The sequence below is a fragment of the Lissotriton helveticus genome, chromosome 1_1 (assembly GCF_964261635.1).
Source record: "Lissotriton helveticus chromosome 1_1, aLisHel1.1, whole genome shotgun sequence".
Lineage (NCBI taxonomy): Eukaryota > Metazoa > Chordata > Amphibia > Caudata > Salamandridae > Lissotriton > Lissotriton helveticus.
In genome coordinates this window covers 2,092,330,750-2,092,349,216 of record NC_136057.1, presented here as the reverse complement: position 1 = coordinate 2,092,349,216, position 18,467 = coordinate 2,092,330,750, and the positions used below count along the sequence as shown (strand labels likewise).

The 18,467-nt window shown below is 43.8% G+C and overlaps 1 protein-coding gene across 1 annotated transcript in view; it reads right to left on the bottom strand.

Annotated features, from left to right (window-relative positions):
• The window catches only part of LOC144756211 (vitellogenin-A2-like), a 79,936-nt gene that overhangs the window by 13,594 nt on the left and 47,875 nt on the right, over positions 1-18,467 (bottom strand). The window contains exons 21-24 of the mRNA XM_078645827.1: positions 15,466-16,224; positions 14,410-14,457; positions 5,506-5,601; positions 3,399-3,611 (exon numbers count right to left, since the gene is read on the bottom strand). Coding sequence (XP_078501953.1) covers positions 3,399-3,611; positions 5,506-5,601; positions 14,410-14,457; positions 15,466-16,224 — 1,116 coding nt within the window. The remainder of the gene's footprint in view (positions 1-3,398; positions 3,612-5,505; positions 5,602-14,409; positions 14,458-15,465; positions 16,225-18,467) is intronic.

Sequence of the window (18,467 nt, the reverse complement as noted above, 5' to 3'; positions counted from 1 at the left end):
GGTGCTGGGGACTGATTTCGTTGATGGGGACCCGCGTGTGCTAAAAAACATTCGTTTTGCTTTGTTTATTTAGAAGCGCACGCAGGTTCTCATCAACGAAATCAGCCCCCACCACAGTGAAATCAGCCCCCGGCTTGGCAGTACGCCAAAACACCCGGTACCCAGTGCGGGCCTGACAGCTAGTCATTTTGCTGCGCCGTGCTATGTTTGTTTTGAAGACAATATGTCGCATTTCTGTTCTGCCATGCGCCGACGTAGGCACCCTTGCACCATGGTGCAAGGATGTCTGCTTCATGGGGAGATGGTTTTTGTTCAGGAAGGGTTCCCTTCCTGCAAAAGAACAATCTGAAATCCAGTTTTTCAACTGATATGTGTGCTGCATTAGCACATATAGAAGTTGAAAAACAGCATTCTTTCAATGATTGTTTATTTGCAGGAAGAGCATCCCTTCCTGAACAAAAACAATCATTAGAGGTGATTTCCTCTTTCAAAGTGTACTGCAGAATGCAGCACGCATAGAAACAGGAAACAAAACGAGGAGAAATTAATACATTGCTCCTCGTTTTGCCTCCCTACGCCTCCCCTGGGGAGGTGTAGCATTAACACGCATTTCCAGATTTACGATTCCTTGTAAATATGGAAATGTGTCTCGTTCCATGCGTGTTGCGTGGGAACACCCCTTTCACACAAAGTGCTGCGTGTTAAAGGGCAATATTTACAAGGACAGGAAAAGCCACGCAGGGTGGCTTTTCCTGTCCTTGTAAATATGGGGCAGTGTATTGTACTGCCAGTGCGTCACATAAAGTGACATAGTGCCAGTGCAAAGGGCTTGTAAATCTGCACCTTTGTTTTTAGCACTTTGCATAGTTCTATATATTTCTTCACTTCGTTCCACTATTGCTCCTTTATGTGAGGTTTTGGTCTCTTGCAACAAGTTATTACTTCCTTTGAAATAGTCATCAAGTAGCTTATCTATTTGAGAGGTAATTTCATTTCATTTTGAGCTGCAGACTAGTGGTGCAAGAATGGGAGGTCTGCAAACTTTCTTTGATAACCTTGAGAATGGACATCATGCTACAAAACGAACCAGCATACTTGGCATTGGGAATATGAACAAATTATGCTTCTCCCTTCTTTTCGTGATTGCTATCCTGTCATAATAAATTAATAGTATGCCCTAATAAAGCAATATACCCTCTTTAAATTTGCAAGTACCTGTTAAATTAAGTTATTATTGACAGTCCAGTATTGTGGCGTTAGACCTAGACCTAAAATCACTGCAACATTTACCGATAATATTTAGATCTCTCATTTTTTTTGATGCATGACAAAAGTAAGCCTCGACTATTTTTGTGACTGAATTATACATTTATAAATCAGTGTCAATACTTCAAAGTTGTTCTGTCTTTGAGAGAGACCCCAAACATATCTCAAACCTCTAGCAGATTAGCTTAGTTATTGAGTACCCTCAACAGTAATTCGAGGCTGAGGGGAACTATGCTCCACGAGTGCTGGTAATTCTTTGTGACATATCTCCATAAAAATCGCGAGGACACTTGGATTTTTTCAAACGTGTGTAATTATGAAGACAATGAAATTAGATGGAAACTTTCTACCAGACACTGTGAATGATCAGAAACATCTTGTAACAAACCTGTTTAACCACTTAGAATGGAAAAATCACAAGTAATTACAAGGGTGCTCATCTGTATAAATCTTAGACATATATAGTTAATTACACACTTGGTTCTAAGGCAGGGCTGATGAATGACCTCTGATGATTTTTCACTGATGCTCAATTGTGGATCCTAAAGGTAGATCACGAAGAACCATCATCTCTTACATAAGGACTTGCAACTCTGTCATTTTACTTGTGAAGACCCTATGTGAACCTGCATATTTCTGATTGCATAAGAGAGAAATATGATACTAGTACTTGTGAAAGGAGGTCTTGTTAGTAGTAACATAATTTAGTCTTTTACAACATTTATAATCATCTAAAAATTGCAAGATGATTTGTGCCCATCACTTTCGAATCCAAATTTGCTAGAGTTCTTTTCAGAAAGAGGCATGTCATGTAGTCCTTAGAAGTTGCTGTAGGCATGCAAATCAACACATTCCAGAAATGTGAATGTTTTCCCACTTCTTTACGTCAACTTTCACTTGTAATATTATTTTCTTATAGTTTTCTTAAGGGATTGAAGTGACCTAACCCCAAATACCCAAAGGACGTGTTTATGTTGAATCTCTCTCCTGGTTTTATTCCATTCTTGCTGGCTTGCACTTACTCTTGTACACTATTTGTCATAACAGTATGTTGTTTAGTGCATTTGACCTTAGGGATAGCTGTGAAAATACGTCGTTGGGTTATATGTGTATAGAGTCAAGTTAATAGAGAACCCGCTCGATCTAAGAACTTGGGCCAATAGTAAATAAAATCAAGAACAGGGGTAATCCTTGCCTTGATCCCACATTATCGCTGTTTCTTCCAATGCAGTGTGACTCAGTCAACAAGAGTACTTGGTGGCTTGTTAAACATCTTTATTCTTGTGGTTTATTTGCCTATAACCCATCATTCTCATTGACTCTCAGAGAAAGGCCCACCCCAGTCTGCCAACCATTTTTACCCCATTAAACTAACTACAATGAATCTGGCATATTCCCGGAGAGCAACACCATAGAATAAGCACAGAATTTGGTTTGGTTAAATATGTTGTAATGGAGAATACATATCTCTGTGCCCATGCTTTTAAGAATGATATTTGAAAGTAAGAGCTTATTAATTTTAGTTCCTTGCTCTATTTTAGAAAGAATGTTAATTTGCCATATCTCTGCTATGGGTAGTTTCAATTGTTTTTCTAAATGTCTTTGTCCGACAGATGCAATACTGCAAGAAGTGTACTCTCGAAAGCTTATAAAATTCACTGGACAATCCATAAATGATTGTCACAGTCATGTTTTTAGATTGGAAAATAAGCTTCGTATATCTAAGTTAGATAATGGTCTTCAAAGCCGTTTGCTTTACTTTAAAAAAGGGTCCAATAACGGTCGAGATCACCTACCTGAACAGTTTCTGATGAAAACACACAAATTCATAACAAATATTTCGGTCAGAGACTGCACTGTATCCTCACAATGTATTCCTAAACTCTTTGGCTTTGCTTCAGTAGTGCAAGAGTCCATTTGGACATTAATTTGTGTCACGATTCCTTTATGCAAAATGTTCTGTTTTTCATTTGTAAGGTTTTTAATAGGGTTTCAGTTTCTAAGAATAACCATTTTTTTTCCTAGTTCAATCGCCTCAAGTAGTGGCATGACATTATAACACGGTATATAACGCTTAGTGAAATCATGCTTACAGTGGCTTTGCCTTTTAACCTGAGTTTCTTGTGCCTCACCTGTGCCTCATGAGAGTTGACAATGACAGCATTTGCACAAGCGCGCCATCTGCTGGAGCCGGTTATTTCAACTGCATAGGCCTGGATCTGAGGTTTGGAGGCATGGTAGTCGGCGTACACGATCACCTGGTATCCTTGTTTCTTGTTGTCGTTTCTCACAGCTTGAGCAGTAACTGCCAGAACTGGGGGCTTGTTGTCTCCCATAAAGTGTGGCTAGAACAATGGGGAAAATATGGCAAAGTATAGTTAAAATGAAGCTTAACTTAAGTCACTCGGAACCAAAGACAAACAGCATCTGTTGAAGAAGATTCTGCAGTGCTGTAGTTGTTGGATATATTTTAACATCAGGGTGATATGCCCAGAAGAAAATCTTTTATAGAAAGGAACCTGTCTTTGCTAGTTTACCTGTCAATGTAGGAGAGTGGTGATAGTGTTTGCCTGGAGTGTACCCATATTTTTAGGTGCAAGGGGTCTATATTGTCTCTCTTTTAGGCAGTAAGAGGAAGCTGATGTGCCACACCTTGGTGGCCTCTGCTCTGTTAAATTAGTGCTTTTGCTGCCCAACTATGTCATTTAGAAAAAATAGATTTTGAATTGAAACCTTTTTTTGCTGTTAATGGCTACAAAATCAAAAACTTTGGAGGATTTGTTTTCACATTAAAATACCACAGAAGACTGGCTTTGTGTTGAGTACCACAGTACCGACTTAATTTTTTGTTGTTGTATCAAAATCTGATGACTGAGAAGCTGCATTGCAATGACCTGCAGGTAAATCCTTTTTGGTCAGTGTACGTCTATACCCAGGGAGATTCCTCAACGAAGAGACGCAGGAGTAAAATGTCTCAGACGGTTTGAGGAATACGTGAACTAGGTACACAGGTCAATGGACACATGGACTATGGTGGCTCCTTCATCTACATTATGTAATGACTCCTGATTAATATTCTATTTCGAATGGACATGGACTGTGATGGTTTCACGAATATACTTGCAGCTTTTGAATAATAGTTGAGGTGGAAACACTAAAACGATCTTTAGAGTGGTTCTAGGGATGTGGCGTGTCATTGTACATAGTTTTCATTAGACATCATTTATAGTGCCCTGAAGAAGCCTGCTTATTTAATCCAGAAGAAAATTAATAAAGAATTTACATTGGGAACCATGGAAATTGGAATTTTTGAAATTTTAAATGTCTTAACTGTAGTGTTATTATAGTGCCTCTCATCCTGTTCCTAACTTTTTATTTAATTCATGGCCTTGTGGTGGTTGGCCATTAGAGATGGTCAATATATCTTTTGTTTTGACTTGTATTTGACTATACTGGGTGGGGTGCCGTAGTGTGTGCCTAGCTGTCATTCTTCATTCATTCTCAGATAGCCCCTTACTTGGAGTTAATGCACCTTGCATTACAATGTATGAACTGTAGTTAGAGTTATTATCTAAGAACATCTTTTCCTTATTCGTACATATTTCCAAATACTTCTGTAATATCGAACATCTAAAAATTTGAAGCACTTAATGCACATTTTTACAAAAATGTTACATCAATGTTTAAGGTATGTTGAGATATTTGCTCATGCTTGACTATACACATACATTTGCCAGTCCTATAGCAGATACATCTGGGTATAGGTCAAGAATCCATATATTGTGTAATACTACAGAAATGTCTATAACATAGTGTAGGCTTTAGTATGGTCTTGCAGTATATACAATCATAGGAGCATGTTGCAATGTTAGCAAAATGATAAACAGGAGAGGAAGGAAGGAAGGAATGAATTTATTGTATAGTTAATAAAAACCATTACAAAAATAAAAATGCATTAGTTTAAAATTGGTCAGTATACATGCCTGTTTAAAAAACATTATTATCTATTTATATTCGTAGAATATCAGGTGTAAAAATATTACTGAACTACATTATACAAGTTCATATTCGTTCTATGCAAAAATAGCTCTTAAAACAGGAGAGCACAGAAGAAACCCCTTAGAGAGGGTTAACCCTAGCAGCAAAATCACAAACTAGTCCTCATTAGGTAAGGGAAATTAAAATATACTAATCTGGGGCCCCTCAAAGGAAGCATTTCTGTGTGAATGTTGCACTTACCATGTGTTGAGTTTTATGTGCAGAGGAAGCACTTCTGCTGCTTGAAGAGCTGGATCTTGAGGAAGAACTGCTGCTGGAAGATTTTCTGTTAGGATTCTGTAACATTGAAGGATGGTGGTGAGTAGATACATCTTGCATGAAAATAGAAGAAGTAAAAACACACAGACTGGGGGCACCAATTTGGAAATGGCAAAAGTCTATAGACCTGCGCTAGGCAGCTTTCTCAATGTTGCTTCTATTGCGAACAAATGTTGCAGTCGACTAGCTTTGGCCTTCATCCTGAATCGCATGGAAAATATGGAAAGGCAGCTTAGATGTGCTGATAAACCTGAGGTCAGAATCTAACCAGTCCCATTACATTATTGAGGGCCTGATTATTAGTTAGCCGATGTTATAGACATCTGTGGTGTCGCAGTGCGGGCCTCTCAGACAGACTGCACAAGACACACGTGTTTACTTTGGTGGCCAGTAAACTACTTAACCACGCCCAGAGCCCTGGGCTTTTTATTGCCTACTTACGTGGTCCACGCACACGTCGGACTCAACCAACTGCCCCCTCACGCTAGAGGGGTAATCAAAGGGGAAACAGTGGGAGGGGGCGTGTGCCGCTGTGGTACGCTCCACAGTCGGCAACACTACATTCCTCCTTTGCCTAGGGATGAGACAAACTGGGATATAACAATATATAAAAGTCTTCTCATAGTCACTAGGGGTGCTGCGATGAACATGGCAGGCTATGCTTAACAAAGTTCGCAAAAAGTCTCTGACGCAGTTTCTGAAAGGAAAATTACAAAGGGGTACAAATCAGAACAGTCTTACTTTATTCTCGGCGGGGTGAGCCATCTTGATCAGTTCAGCGCCAACACTGGGCCACGAAGTCCCGATACCTCTGGGAACGTTTGGGCCACGGGCGTAGACCGTATCTCGTTTGGCTTCGCCCTTCTGCCGCAGCCTGGGACTGGTCTTCTGTCTCTCTCTCGTTGCCATTGGGGTCTTCTGTTGGTCCCTCTGATTCTTCTCCTCTTGGGGTGAGGTCACAGGCTTGGCTCGCCAGAGTGTCTGCGTCCGTCGGCTCCGACGGTCGGTGCTGGGGGGTCAGATGCCAGGTGTCTGATTCCAGGTCTTCTACTGCTTCGGGTGTTCGTTTAAAAAATGAAATGTTCCTTGTCACTGTCTCTCCATTTTTGACGGCAGTGACCATGGTCCCATTCACCTCCGTTACTCTCCAGGGATCAAGTTCAAAAGGCAGACGGAACTTCCCGCCAGGGTGGCGGTCTTTGACCAGGACCATGTCCCCAACTTGAATCGGGCTGTCTGCTGCCCTCCGTCTCTGGGACGCTTTCTGGTTGTTCGCCAGAAACCGGTCCCCGGAAGCTTGTTTCCTTCCCAGTGTAAGAATTGGCTTTTGTAGTTTGGTTTGCCCTGTTCCCATCATGCACTGGGACAGGAACAGACTAATTTGCATACAGCCAGGTTCTGAAACTGGGATGGTGCAATGAGCTAAAAAACGGTGTTGGATCTAGCCCTGATCTCTTGACTGGGTGAGAGTATTCTGCTTAATTCAGAGACTCTGTCCCTCACCACCCCTTGTTGTAAATAATTTTGTCCACCCTAAGCGTGGAAGGGTATACTCAGACATGAGTCCCTTGCTCATTGCACCATCAGGATTCAAGCAAGCCGGGCCGAAGACGGCTGTAATGCCAGAAACCGGTCCCCGGAAGCTTGTTTCCTTCCCAGTGTAAGAATTGGCTTTTGTAGTTTGGGTTGCCCTGTTCCCATCATGCACTGGGACAGGAACAGACTAATTTACATACAGCCAGGTTCTGAAACTGGGATGGTGCAATGAGCTAAAAAACGGTGTTGGATCTAGCCCTGATCTCTTGACTGGGTGAGAGTATTCTGCTTAATTCAGAGACTCTGTCCCTCACCACCCCTTGTTGTAAATAATTGTGTCCACCCTAAGTGTGGAAGGGTATACTCAGACATGAGTCCCTTGCTCATTGCACCATCAGGATTCAAGCAAGCCGGGCCGAAGACGGCTGTAATGCCAGAAACCGGTCCCCGGAAGCTTGTTTCCTTCCCAGTGTAAGAATTGGCTTTTGTAGTTTGGTTTGCCCTGTTCCCATCATGCACTGGGACAGGAACAGACTAATTTGCATACAGCCAGGTTCTGAAACTGGGATGGTGCAATGAGCTAAAAAACGGTGTTGGATCTAGCCCTGATCTCTTGACTGGGTGAGAGTATTCTGCTTAATTCAGAGACTCTGTCCCTCACCACCCCTTGTTGTAAATAATTTTGTCCACCCTAAGCGTGGAAGGGTATACTCAGACATGAGTCCCTTGCTCATTGCACCATCAGGATTCAAGCAAGCCGGGCCGAAGACGGCTGTAATGCCAGAAACCGGTCCCCGGAAGCTTGTTTCCTTCCCAGTGTAAGAATTGGCTTTTGTAGTTTGGTTTGCCCTGTTCCCATCATGCACTGGGACAGGAACAGACTAATTTGCATACAGCCAGGTTCTGAAACTGGGTTGGTGCAATGAGCTAAAAAACGGTGTTGGATCTAGCCCTGATCTCTTGACTGGGTGAGAGTATTCTGCTTAATTCAGAGACTCTGTCCCTCACCACCCTTTGTTGTAAATAATTTTGTCCACCCTAAGCGTGGAAGGGTATACTCAGACATGAGTCCCTTGCTCATTGCACCATCAGGATTCAAGCAAGCCGGGCCGAAGACGGCTGTAATGCCAGAAACCGGTCCCCGGAAGCTTGTTTCCTTCCCAGTGTAAGAATTGGCTTTTGTAGTTTGGTTTGCCCTGTTCCCATCATGCACTGGGACAGGAACAGACTAATTTGCATACAGCCAGGTTCTGAAACTGGGATGGTGCAATGAGCTAAAAAACGGTGTTGGATCTAGCCCTGATCTCTTGACTGGGTGAGAGTATTCTGCTTAATTCAGAGACTCTGTCCCTCACCACCCCTTGTTGTAAATAATTTTGTCCACCCTAAGCGTGGAAGGGTATACTCAGACATGAGTCCCTTGCTCATTGCACCATCAGGATTCAAGCAAGCCGGGCCGAAGACGGCTGTAATGCCAGAAACCGGTCCCCGGAAGCTTGTTTCCTTCCCAGTGTAAGAATTGGCTTTTGTAGTTTGGTTTGCCCTGTTCCCATCATGCACTGGGACAGGAACAGACTAATTTGCATACAGCCAGGTTCTGAAACTGGGATGGTGCAATGAGCTAAAAAACGGTGTTGGATCTAGCCCTGATCTCTTGACTGGGTGAGAGTATTCTGCTTAATTCAGAGACTCTGTCCCTCACCACCCCTTGTTGTAAATAATTTTGTCCACCCTAAGCGTGGAAGGGTATACTCAGACATGAGTCCCTTGCTCATTGCACCATCAGGATTCAAGCAAGCCGGGCCAAAGACGGCTGTAATGCCAGAAACCGGTCCCTGGAAGCTTGTTTCCTTCCTAGTGTAAGAATTGGCTTTTGTAGTTTGGTTTGCCCTGTTCCCATCATGCACTGGGACAGGAACAGACTAATTTGCATACAGCCAGGTTCTGAAACTGGGATGGTGCAATGAGCTAAAAAACGGTGTTGGATCTAGCCCTGATCTCTTGACTGGGTGAGAGTATTCTGCTTAATTCAGAGACTCTGTCCCTCACCACCCCTTGTTGTAAATAATTTTGTCCACCCCAAGCGTGGAAGGGTATACTCAGACATGAGTCCATTGCTCATTGCACCATCAGGATTCAAGCAAGCCGGGCCGAAGACGGCTGTAATGCCAGAAACCGGTCCTCGGAAGCTTGTTTCCTTCCCAGTGTAAGAATTGGCTTTTGTAGTTTGGTTTGCCCTGTTCCCATCATGCACTGGGACAGGAACAGACTAATTTGCATACAGCCAAGTTCTGAAACTGGGATGGTGCAATGAGCTAAAAAACGGTGTTGGATCTAGCCCTGATCTCTTGACTGGGTGAGAGTATTCTGCTTAATTCAGAGACTCTGTCCCTCACCACCCCTTGTTGTAAATAATTTTGTCCACCCTAAGCGTGGAAGGGTATACTCAGACATGAGTCCCTTGCTCATTGCACCATCAGGATTCAAGCAAGCCGGGCCGAAGACGGCTGTAATGCCAGAAACCGGTCCCCGGAAGCTTGTTTCCTTCCCAGTGTAAGAATTGGCTTTTGTAGTTTGGTTTGCCCTGTTCCCATCATGCACTGGGACAGGAACAGACTAATTTGCATACAGCCAGGTTCTGAAACTGGGATGGTGCAATGAGCTAAAAAACGGTGTTGGATCTAGCCCTGATCTCTTGACTGGGTGAGAGTATTCTGCTTAATTCAGAGACTCTGTCCCTCACCACCCCTTGTTGTAAATAATTTTGTCCACCCTAAGCGTGGAAGGGTATACTCAGACATGAGTCCCTTGCTCATTGCACCATCAGGATTCAAGCAAGCCGGGCCGAAGACGGCTGTAATGCCAGAAACCGGTCCCCGGAAGCTTGTTTCCTTCCCAGTGTAAGAATTGGCTTTTGTAGTTTGGTTTGCCCTGTTCCCATCATGCACTGGGACAGGAACAGACTAATTTGCATACAGCCAGGTTCTGAAACTGGGATGGTGCAATGAGCTAAAAAACGGTGTTGGATCTAGCCCTGATCTCTTGACTGGGTGAGAGTATTCTGCTTAATTCAGAGACTCTGTCCCTCACCACCCCTTGTTGTAAATAATTTTGTCCACCCTAAGTGTGGAAGGGTATACTCAGACATGAGTCCCTTGCTCATTGCACCATCAGGATTCAAGCAAGCCGGGCCGAAGACGGCTGTAATGCCAGAAACCGGTCCCCGGAAGCTTGTTTCCTTCCCAGTGTAAGAATTGGCTTTTGTAGTTTGGTTTGCCCTGTTCCCATCATGCACTGGGACAGGAACAGACTAATTTGCATACAGCCAGGTTCTGAAACTGGGATGGTGCAATGAGCTAAAAAACGGTGTTGGATCTAGCCCTGATCTCTTGACTGGGTGAGAGTATTCTGCTTAATTCAGAGACTCTGTCCCTCACCACCCCTTGTTGTAAATAATTTTGTCCACCCTAAGCGTGGAAGGGTATACTCAGACATGAGTCCCTTGCTCATTGCACCATCAGGATTCAAGCAAGCCGGGCCGAAGACGGCTGTAATGCCAGAAACCGGTCCCCGGAAGCTTGTTTCCTTCCCAGTGTAAGAATTGGCTTTTGTAGTTTGGTTTGCCCTGTTCCCATCATGCACTGGGACAGGAACAGACTAATTTGCATACAGCCAGGTTCTGAAACTGGGATGGTGCAATGAGCTAAAAAACGGTGTTGGATCTAGCCCTGATCTCTTGACTGGGTGAGAGTATTCTGCTTAATTCAGAGACTCTGTCCCTCACCACCCCTTGTTGTAAATAATTCTGGTTGTTCTTGGCGCGCTGTTCCATGGACCGATTCTTGGGGATCGGGGCTAGCTCCCACGACGGGTGGTGTGGAATAGTGTCGGCTATAGCCCGGTTGAAAGAGAGACGGCTTGGAGACACTCCTGTGGTGCAATGTGGGGTCAGTCGATACTCACGGAGGAACTGATAGATAGCCAGCTCCAGACAGTGGCCGTCGGCTATTGCAATTTGGATTGTCTTATTCAAAGTTCTCATCAGCCTTTCGACCTCCCCATTGGCTTGAGGCCACCTTGGGGTGATCCGTCTCTGTCTGATGCTGTGGCTCTGCAGGTACTCTGTGAACTCACTGCCATTGAATGGGGGTCCATTGTCAGTGCCGACCTCCTCCATGAGCCCATGGGTGGCAATAATTTTCTCGAACTTTGGGATTACCTCCGACGCTGCTGTTGATGTTACAATTTCCACTTCGGGATAGCGAGAGAAATCGTCCACCACTACTAGCATGTATTTGCCCCCGGGGAGACTGCCGAAGTCTGCGCTTACTCGTGCCCACGGGGACGTTGGCCCTTCTTCGGTGATCACAGGTGCTGGAGGGTTTGGAAGGCTCGTCGCTAGGCACACTGGGCAACTTTGGACCACCTCCTCAACCGCTTTGTCCAGTCCCGGGAACCACAACTTGCTCCGGAGTCTGCTCTTGGACTTGACGATCCCTTGGTGTGACCCGTGGGCTAGCAAAGCCGCTCGTTGGGTGAGGCTGTTGGGCAGTACCAGGCGAGGGCCTCTCAGGAGGCATCCTTCGGCTGAGATGGACAGTTCATGCCTGACTTGATACAGGGCTTTTAGGGCCGCCTGGGCGTCTGGGGTGAGGAAAGATGCTGGGCTTTGTAGCGCCTTCCAGTCGTCCAACTCTAGGGCGCGGATAGCTATTTGGATGCAGTCATCGTTCTTGGTGGCACTCGCCACTTCCTCCAGGGACATAGGCCGTGGTCGTGACCGTTCGACGATCAACCGGACGTATTCTTCGGTGGCCGCTGCTTCGGCTGCTTCAGCATCGGTGACTGGACGGGCATGCAGGGGCCGGAAGTGCAACCACCTCGTCCCCAATGTGGTGTAGCAGTGCGGGCCTCTCAGACAGACTGCACAAGACACACGTGTTTACTTTGGTGGCCAGTAAACTACTTAACCACGCCCAGAGCCCTGGGCTTTTTATTGCCTACTTACGTGGTCCACACACACGTCGGACTCAACAAACTGCCCCCTCACGCTAGAGGGGTAATCAAAGGGGAAACAGTGGGAGGGGGCGTGTGCCGCTGTGGTACGCTCCACAGTCGGCAACACTACAACATCCTGCTGCAGCAATGGGACCAAGCACTCCGCTGAGCATCTGGCCTCCCTTCCTGCAGTATTGGGAGGTTCCCATGGGGCTGGTGATGAATGGCAGCAGAGTAATGATGGTGGTGCCCTTCATGCAGGAAACAAGCCCGAGGATATTTATGATGCACACACTGCTTTCTGCTTGACACATCCGGAACATGATCCCAACCAGTTGGGCGTATGTGTGCTTTTCAATTCCTCCTGCTTTTTGGCACTGTGAGGCCTGACATAAAGGTACTGTAGCGTATTCCATGTGAAACAGTGACATTTCACATGAGCAACATTATCTTCCGCTCAATATTTGTCTCCTTAAAATGCCTTTCCGCCAACTCTCGCATGGCCATGTGCCTGCCATTAAAAAGTCAGCAAAAAGGTGTGAAAAGCCCAGCAGAAACAATGCCGGGACCACTACTATGGGCCACCTCTGACTCGCCGCCGCAGTAGCAGACATGTCGGCGGTGGCAGCATTCTTGAGGCAATCTCCCTGCCCTGTTCGTAATCCAGCTGTCGGACTTCCAAGGAAGTGGGCTGCCAAACCGTTGAAAAGCGTTAGCGGTTCCCTTACTACTCGTAATCAGCCCCTAAGTTTTCAAATCTCTTCCGCCATCTGGAGCACGTCCCTAAATCTATAGGCTGTCTGAGGATTGTACACTTTAGAATACAGTGGTCCACATAATAACAATTATGATATAAAACCCTGGAGATATTTCTGCATATCCCTTTAGAGCACGAGTTTTAGTAGGGAAAATCCCACTCTTCCAACGCAGAATTGTTGCTTGGTGTTTCAGGATATTTCGAAATATTATGTCAGAAACCATCTGGTTTTCTAAAAACATTCATGAGAATGTGTACTTAAAATAATATAAATGTACTTTGAGATAATTAGATGAGAAATGGAACATATAGCACTTTGCATTCACGAAAAACCTGAACATTAGTTCATGAGCTACATTAATGTAAAATAAGTTAGAGCAACTGATTTATATACAACAAGAACTTAAACAGGAACACATGACTACCACTATTGTGTCCTGAAGAATTTCTTTTGAATGAAACGCGTTGATTACACGGCTAGATCAATTTTGAAAAATATAATTTTAAAACCAATATAGGACATTGCTATCTTCATGATAAATGGAGTCAAACACACTGCTTGTTAAGCATCATACATTTGTATACATGAGATAGATATGTTTCAAATTTGTTTAGAGGAGAGTGCTGAAATTGGTTGTATAGGTGGGAAATTCAACTTCGTATGGCAAACCCCTCCAGTCCTTAAGTGGACATGTCACTATATTAAACAGTGAAGTAGAACAGGGCTTGACAGGTTGGTGTAACTTTATAATCACGTTTATATCCACAGCTCCATGTGCCCCAGATCCCCTCTTCCCAAGGTTGAAAGATATGTTTTCTTGTCTTGCCCTCTGAAAGTTATTCATGCCTCTCGAAACTTACATTTGTTTTATATTCACCCCATCTCTTTCTGCTCTGCTGTTTTCAAGTGTCTGCATCTTTAACTAAAACTATACTAACTGTATCTGATCATCACTGCACATTCAGCCGTTCTATAGTCATTATTTTTAATAATATTTTTCTTGATATTTCTACAACCATTACCAGGCAGTTCTTATAATAATGGGATGCTGCATTTAACATATATTATTAGCGATTAAGATATATACCCAAGGGCAAATTCATCCTAATGATTTCTTCTGGATCTGGTTCTTTGCTTATGGGTTTTGGACATTTAATGAACTGCATTGTGGACAATTCTAATTGCATCTTGAGACTACGAACTGGTGCTTGGTGAGCCCTTTACGTTCAGTTGGTATTTTTATTTAATCAGTTGGATTTGCTTTGATATTTGCCCTAGACATGTAAGGCCCGAAGTCTAAAACCTAAAACCTACATCTGAATGCAGGAAATGGTAATGTCCATCAGGTATTTCCATTAAGATATGATTCTATCATGCATAGAATGGCATGATGCTTTTAGTCATTTTTAAATTAAGGGATGGGCTTCTTAGTTGGTATGAGTGTTTGCTTTTTCAGCTCACTGCTGACCAGGTTGAACATAAAAGTGTGCACCTTACAAATCTCTGCCGTAGAAGTATAGATTAAAACACTTACTCCTCGTCTGTTTGCTGGTTTGAATCGATATTCAAAAATCGCTGGACTCTGCAAGGTGAAAGAAAGATAAGAAAGTCATGTTTAAATTTTTTTTTAATTGATGGTACTTTGATACTGTGAAAATGGCCATTAGCTGTATTTATTGTGATTCAAGCCTTTCGGATACCCTCGTGTGTCTCTATCTGTTTTTCTTTTTGTGAGAGTACTCTTAATACCAACCATAAACAGCTGGCCTGCTACATGAGAAGGATGAAAAGCCATTTAAACGTTGCCGGGATTCAGACCACGGCCCAGGGGACAGTTGCTGCCTTAACCAGCTGAGCTGTCTTCTAAAACCTGCCACACTGTTTATCATTTAACATCTGGATTATGCCCCTTAAATAGTAAATAAAACCATTACATTGATATATCATAGTTACCCATTCAAAATGTTTATATTTATCAAATAGATAAATACACAACTTCAAAGTTCTGAAGGTTTGGTTTATCAAATTCAGAACGTTTTTTCTACTTTTCAAACAAACACATAGTGGAAGAAAAACTTCCACTAAAAGTGGATTTGCTGATGGAAAAGTATGTAAAAACATTATTAGGAGAATTGCCTTATAAAAATGTTTTCCAAAATGAAAATGGGTGTACTTGGGAATCTTGGTGGGCTTTGTGAGGTCCCAAGTTTGCCAACTTTGCCCATCTTCGAGGGATAATTTGAATCTTCACAAATCAGCTACATTTTTGGATGAATTCTAAATAACACTGTGTGCACCCAACAATCTTTTACTGATAGGTTGTATTCTGATCATGGCCACAGGGAAATAATACCGACTTTTGTGACTAGGTTGCATGTCTAAACTAATGTCACATGACTATTGCAGAGGTAGTGTAGGTAGAAAGCGACACATACTATGTTATGATAATACTGTTATACTACCAAACTGTAATACTTGTTGTTAAACTGTGCATTATCATAGCATTTACGTTTTGCTAAAATTATGATGTGCATGCTGTCCTAACCTGAGCCCTACATTCAGAAACCATACCATAGCATAAGGGGTTCACCTGATGTCTGGAATTCTGGCTGCTGCTACTGCTGCTGCTGCTGCTACTGCTGCTGCTGCTGCTCTTTCTGTGTTGCTGGCCTGGCTTTTGGTGTTGGTTCTTATTTTCGTGCTGGTGTTGCTTAGAATGTTTGCGGCTCGCCTGGCTGCTGCTGCTGCTGGAGCTGCTGGAACGGCTGCTGCTGGAACTGCTGCTACTACTCTTCTTGTGTGCATGACCAGAGGCATGGTGCGGATTGCGTTTCTTGTCACCCTGATGTTTGGATTGTTGGGCACTGCTGCTGCTACTACCACTGCTTGAACTGCTGCTGCTGCTGCTACTACTTTGCTTCTGGTGCCTGTTCTTGTTTCCATTGCGGTCCTTCTCCTTGTCTTGATCGCGATGCTTGTGATCCTTTGCACTCTGAGCAGAGGATGAAGAAGAAGAGGAGCTTTCCTTGGCATGGTGCTTGTTGTGGCCATGTGCATTCTGAGCAGATGAAGAGGAAGAAGAGGAACTCCTTTTGGTTTGGTGTTTGAGATCGTGTGCCCTCTGGCCAGATTTGGGCTGGTTGTGCTCCCTGCTCTTCAGAGCTTCAGTAACTTTCCCACTATCTTGGTTAGGGCTTTTGCTGCGTCGGCTGCTGGAGCTAGATTTTGAACTGGAACTAGAGCTGGAGCGTGAGCCAGAGCGGGAGCTAGAGCGGGAGCTAGAGTGGGAGCTGGAGTGGGAGCTGGAGCTGGAGCTGGAGTTTGAGCTGTCATCATGGTGTGAATGTGTCTACAAAACACAATAAGACAAAAGAATAAACCTGAGCCATATAAATGTACACTTACATGTCTAAAACTTTAAATTATAACTTGCTTCAGGTTTAGAAAGGAAAGCATTTGAAAAAAAACATTATGGAATGCTGAATGGCTCAACAAGGAGTTCTTTAAAGGGTGGGGCAACAAACAAATACAACATACATAACCCATTGTTACCTTGCTCTCTATCTTTCTCTCACACACACACGCACACTCACAAACACACACAAAGTGTGTATCAGTCACAAGTCCCTCCCACCACCCAGCACCCATCATAAGGATACTTCTAATCTAGACACACATCCAACTGTGTATGCAGCTAAAAAATACCACACCCTTGTAGTTCTTCCATGATAATCATATGACTCATGATTTAGACACACATTATGCTATGTTATGTGGATTTGTTTAGTGCAACTAATCACCCTTGAGGGGCTCCAAGCGCTGGAGAAGGTATGTAGGCATACAACGGAAGGTTTTGGGTGTCCGCCCCACAGAGTTAGTTGAAGAGCCAGGTCTTCAGCTTCTGGCGGAATTCAAGTAGTGAGGAGGAGGCCCTGATGTGCTGAAGGAGGACGTTCCAGGTCTTGGGTGTGATGTAGGAGAATGCTTGACTTCCCGTTCTGCTTTTCTATATGCAGGTTTTTTTTTTCAAGTGAGGCTGAGAGTAGGTTTCTGGTGGGTTGGTGAAAGTGATGGCAGTTATTCAGGTAAGTTGGTCTGATGTTGTGCCTTGTATGCTTGTGAGAGGAGTTTGAATTGAAAGTGTTTGTAAATGGGGTGTCAGTGGAGCTCTCTGAGGTGTGGTGAGATGTGAGTGCATAATGGGCGGTCAGGGATGATTCTGGCTGCAGCATTTTGGGTAATCTGGAGTTAGTGGAGGAGATGGTTCAAGATCTCGGCATAGAGTGCGTTGTCATAGTCTAATCTGCTTGTGATGAGGGCTTGCATGATGGCATGCCTGGTGTACAGGGGTAGCCATTTGAAAATCTTGCGGAACATGCATAGAACATGGAAACAGGACGAGAATACTGCAATGACTTGTGCTGCCATGTTGAGCTTGTTGTCCAGAATGATTATCAAACTTCTGGCGTGGCCATTTGGTGTGGGTGTGGGTGTAGGTCTGAGCCCTGATTGTCACCAGGTCCCAATGAGAGTTCTTGTTCCCAAAGATCATCACTTTTGTCTCGCTGGTGTTGAGTTTCAGGCAGTTAGATCTCATTCTGTCTGCTACCTTAATCATACAGTTTGTGAAGTTGGTGGTGGTGGTAGTGGACTTGTGAGTTAGAGGAAGGATAAGGCACCACTACAGAGAACACCCTCTGGCTAAGCCAATTTGTTTTGCATTTTAAAGCAATGCAGATGTATCGGTTTTGCCAATGTTTTTGCCAATTCTGTTTGGCACAAATTAAAAAAGCTTGTTTGTTGAAGTTTGAATTACATCAATGAAAATAGAATCACAATGATATGAAAGTATGCCTGTATCATCACGGACGTATGTGTGATGATGTGACATAGGTCAGGATGATGATCTTGCATACGCACACATGCAGAATTTTGTGGCCACCATTCCATTTTTGTATTTGCCATTTCAAAATAGCTGATGCCCAAACCTTAAACTGTCAATTAACAGGAGTGGTCCGGGAGCTAATTGAAGCATCTGGGATGTCCCCAATTTTTTATTTTTTTAAATGCGATAGGGAGAAGTGAGACAGCAAAAGAAGAGTGGGTTGAGGAGTAAACTCATGTCTCCAACAGGGAAGGGGAGGGGTTAGGGAGTAACTGCTAACCTGGAGTTTAAAATTTTTCTTTTTTAATGTAAAGCCAGATGGAAAGAGCAGGAGAAACAATGGAATAGCTGTGCATGAAGGTACAGACCAACTCAGAGAGTGGGAGTAAGATTTAAGAGCAGAAACAACACAGCAAGAGGGTAAGAACAATCAAACAACAGAGAGAAAGCCATCAAATAAGAAACAGGGGAATGAGATAGATAAGATAGGCACCTGATAATGTACAAGGGTCCAAAATGCACCATACATATGTATTTTAATTTATTGGGGACAGTATTTAATTCACAACAGCCAGCTAAGACTGTCTGTAGATGAGAACTAATGACATGCAAGAGCCAATAGGGCTGTTGGGGAAGGTTGCAAGACCAGATTCCCTCAATGAGACCCTCACAGTAGGGACAAATGCAATAAGTAGAGGGCACTGGTC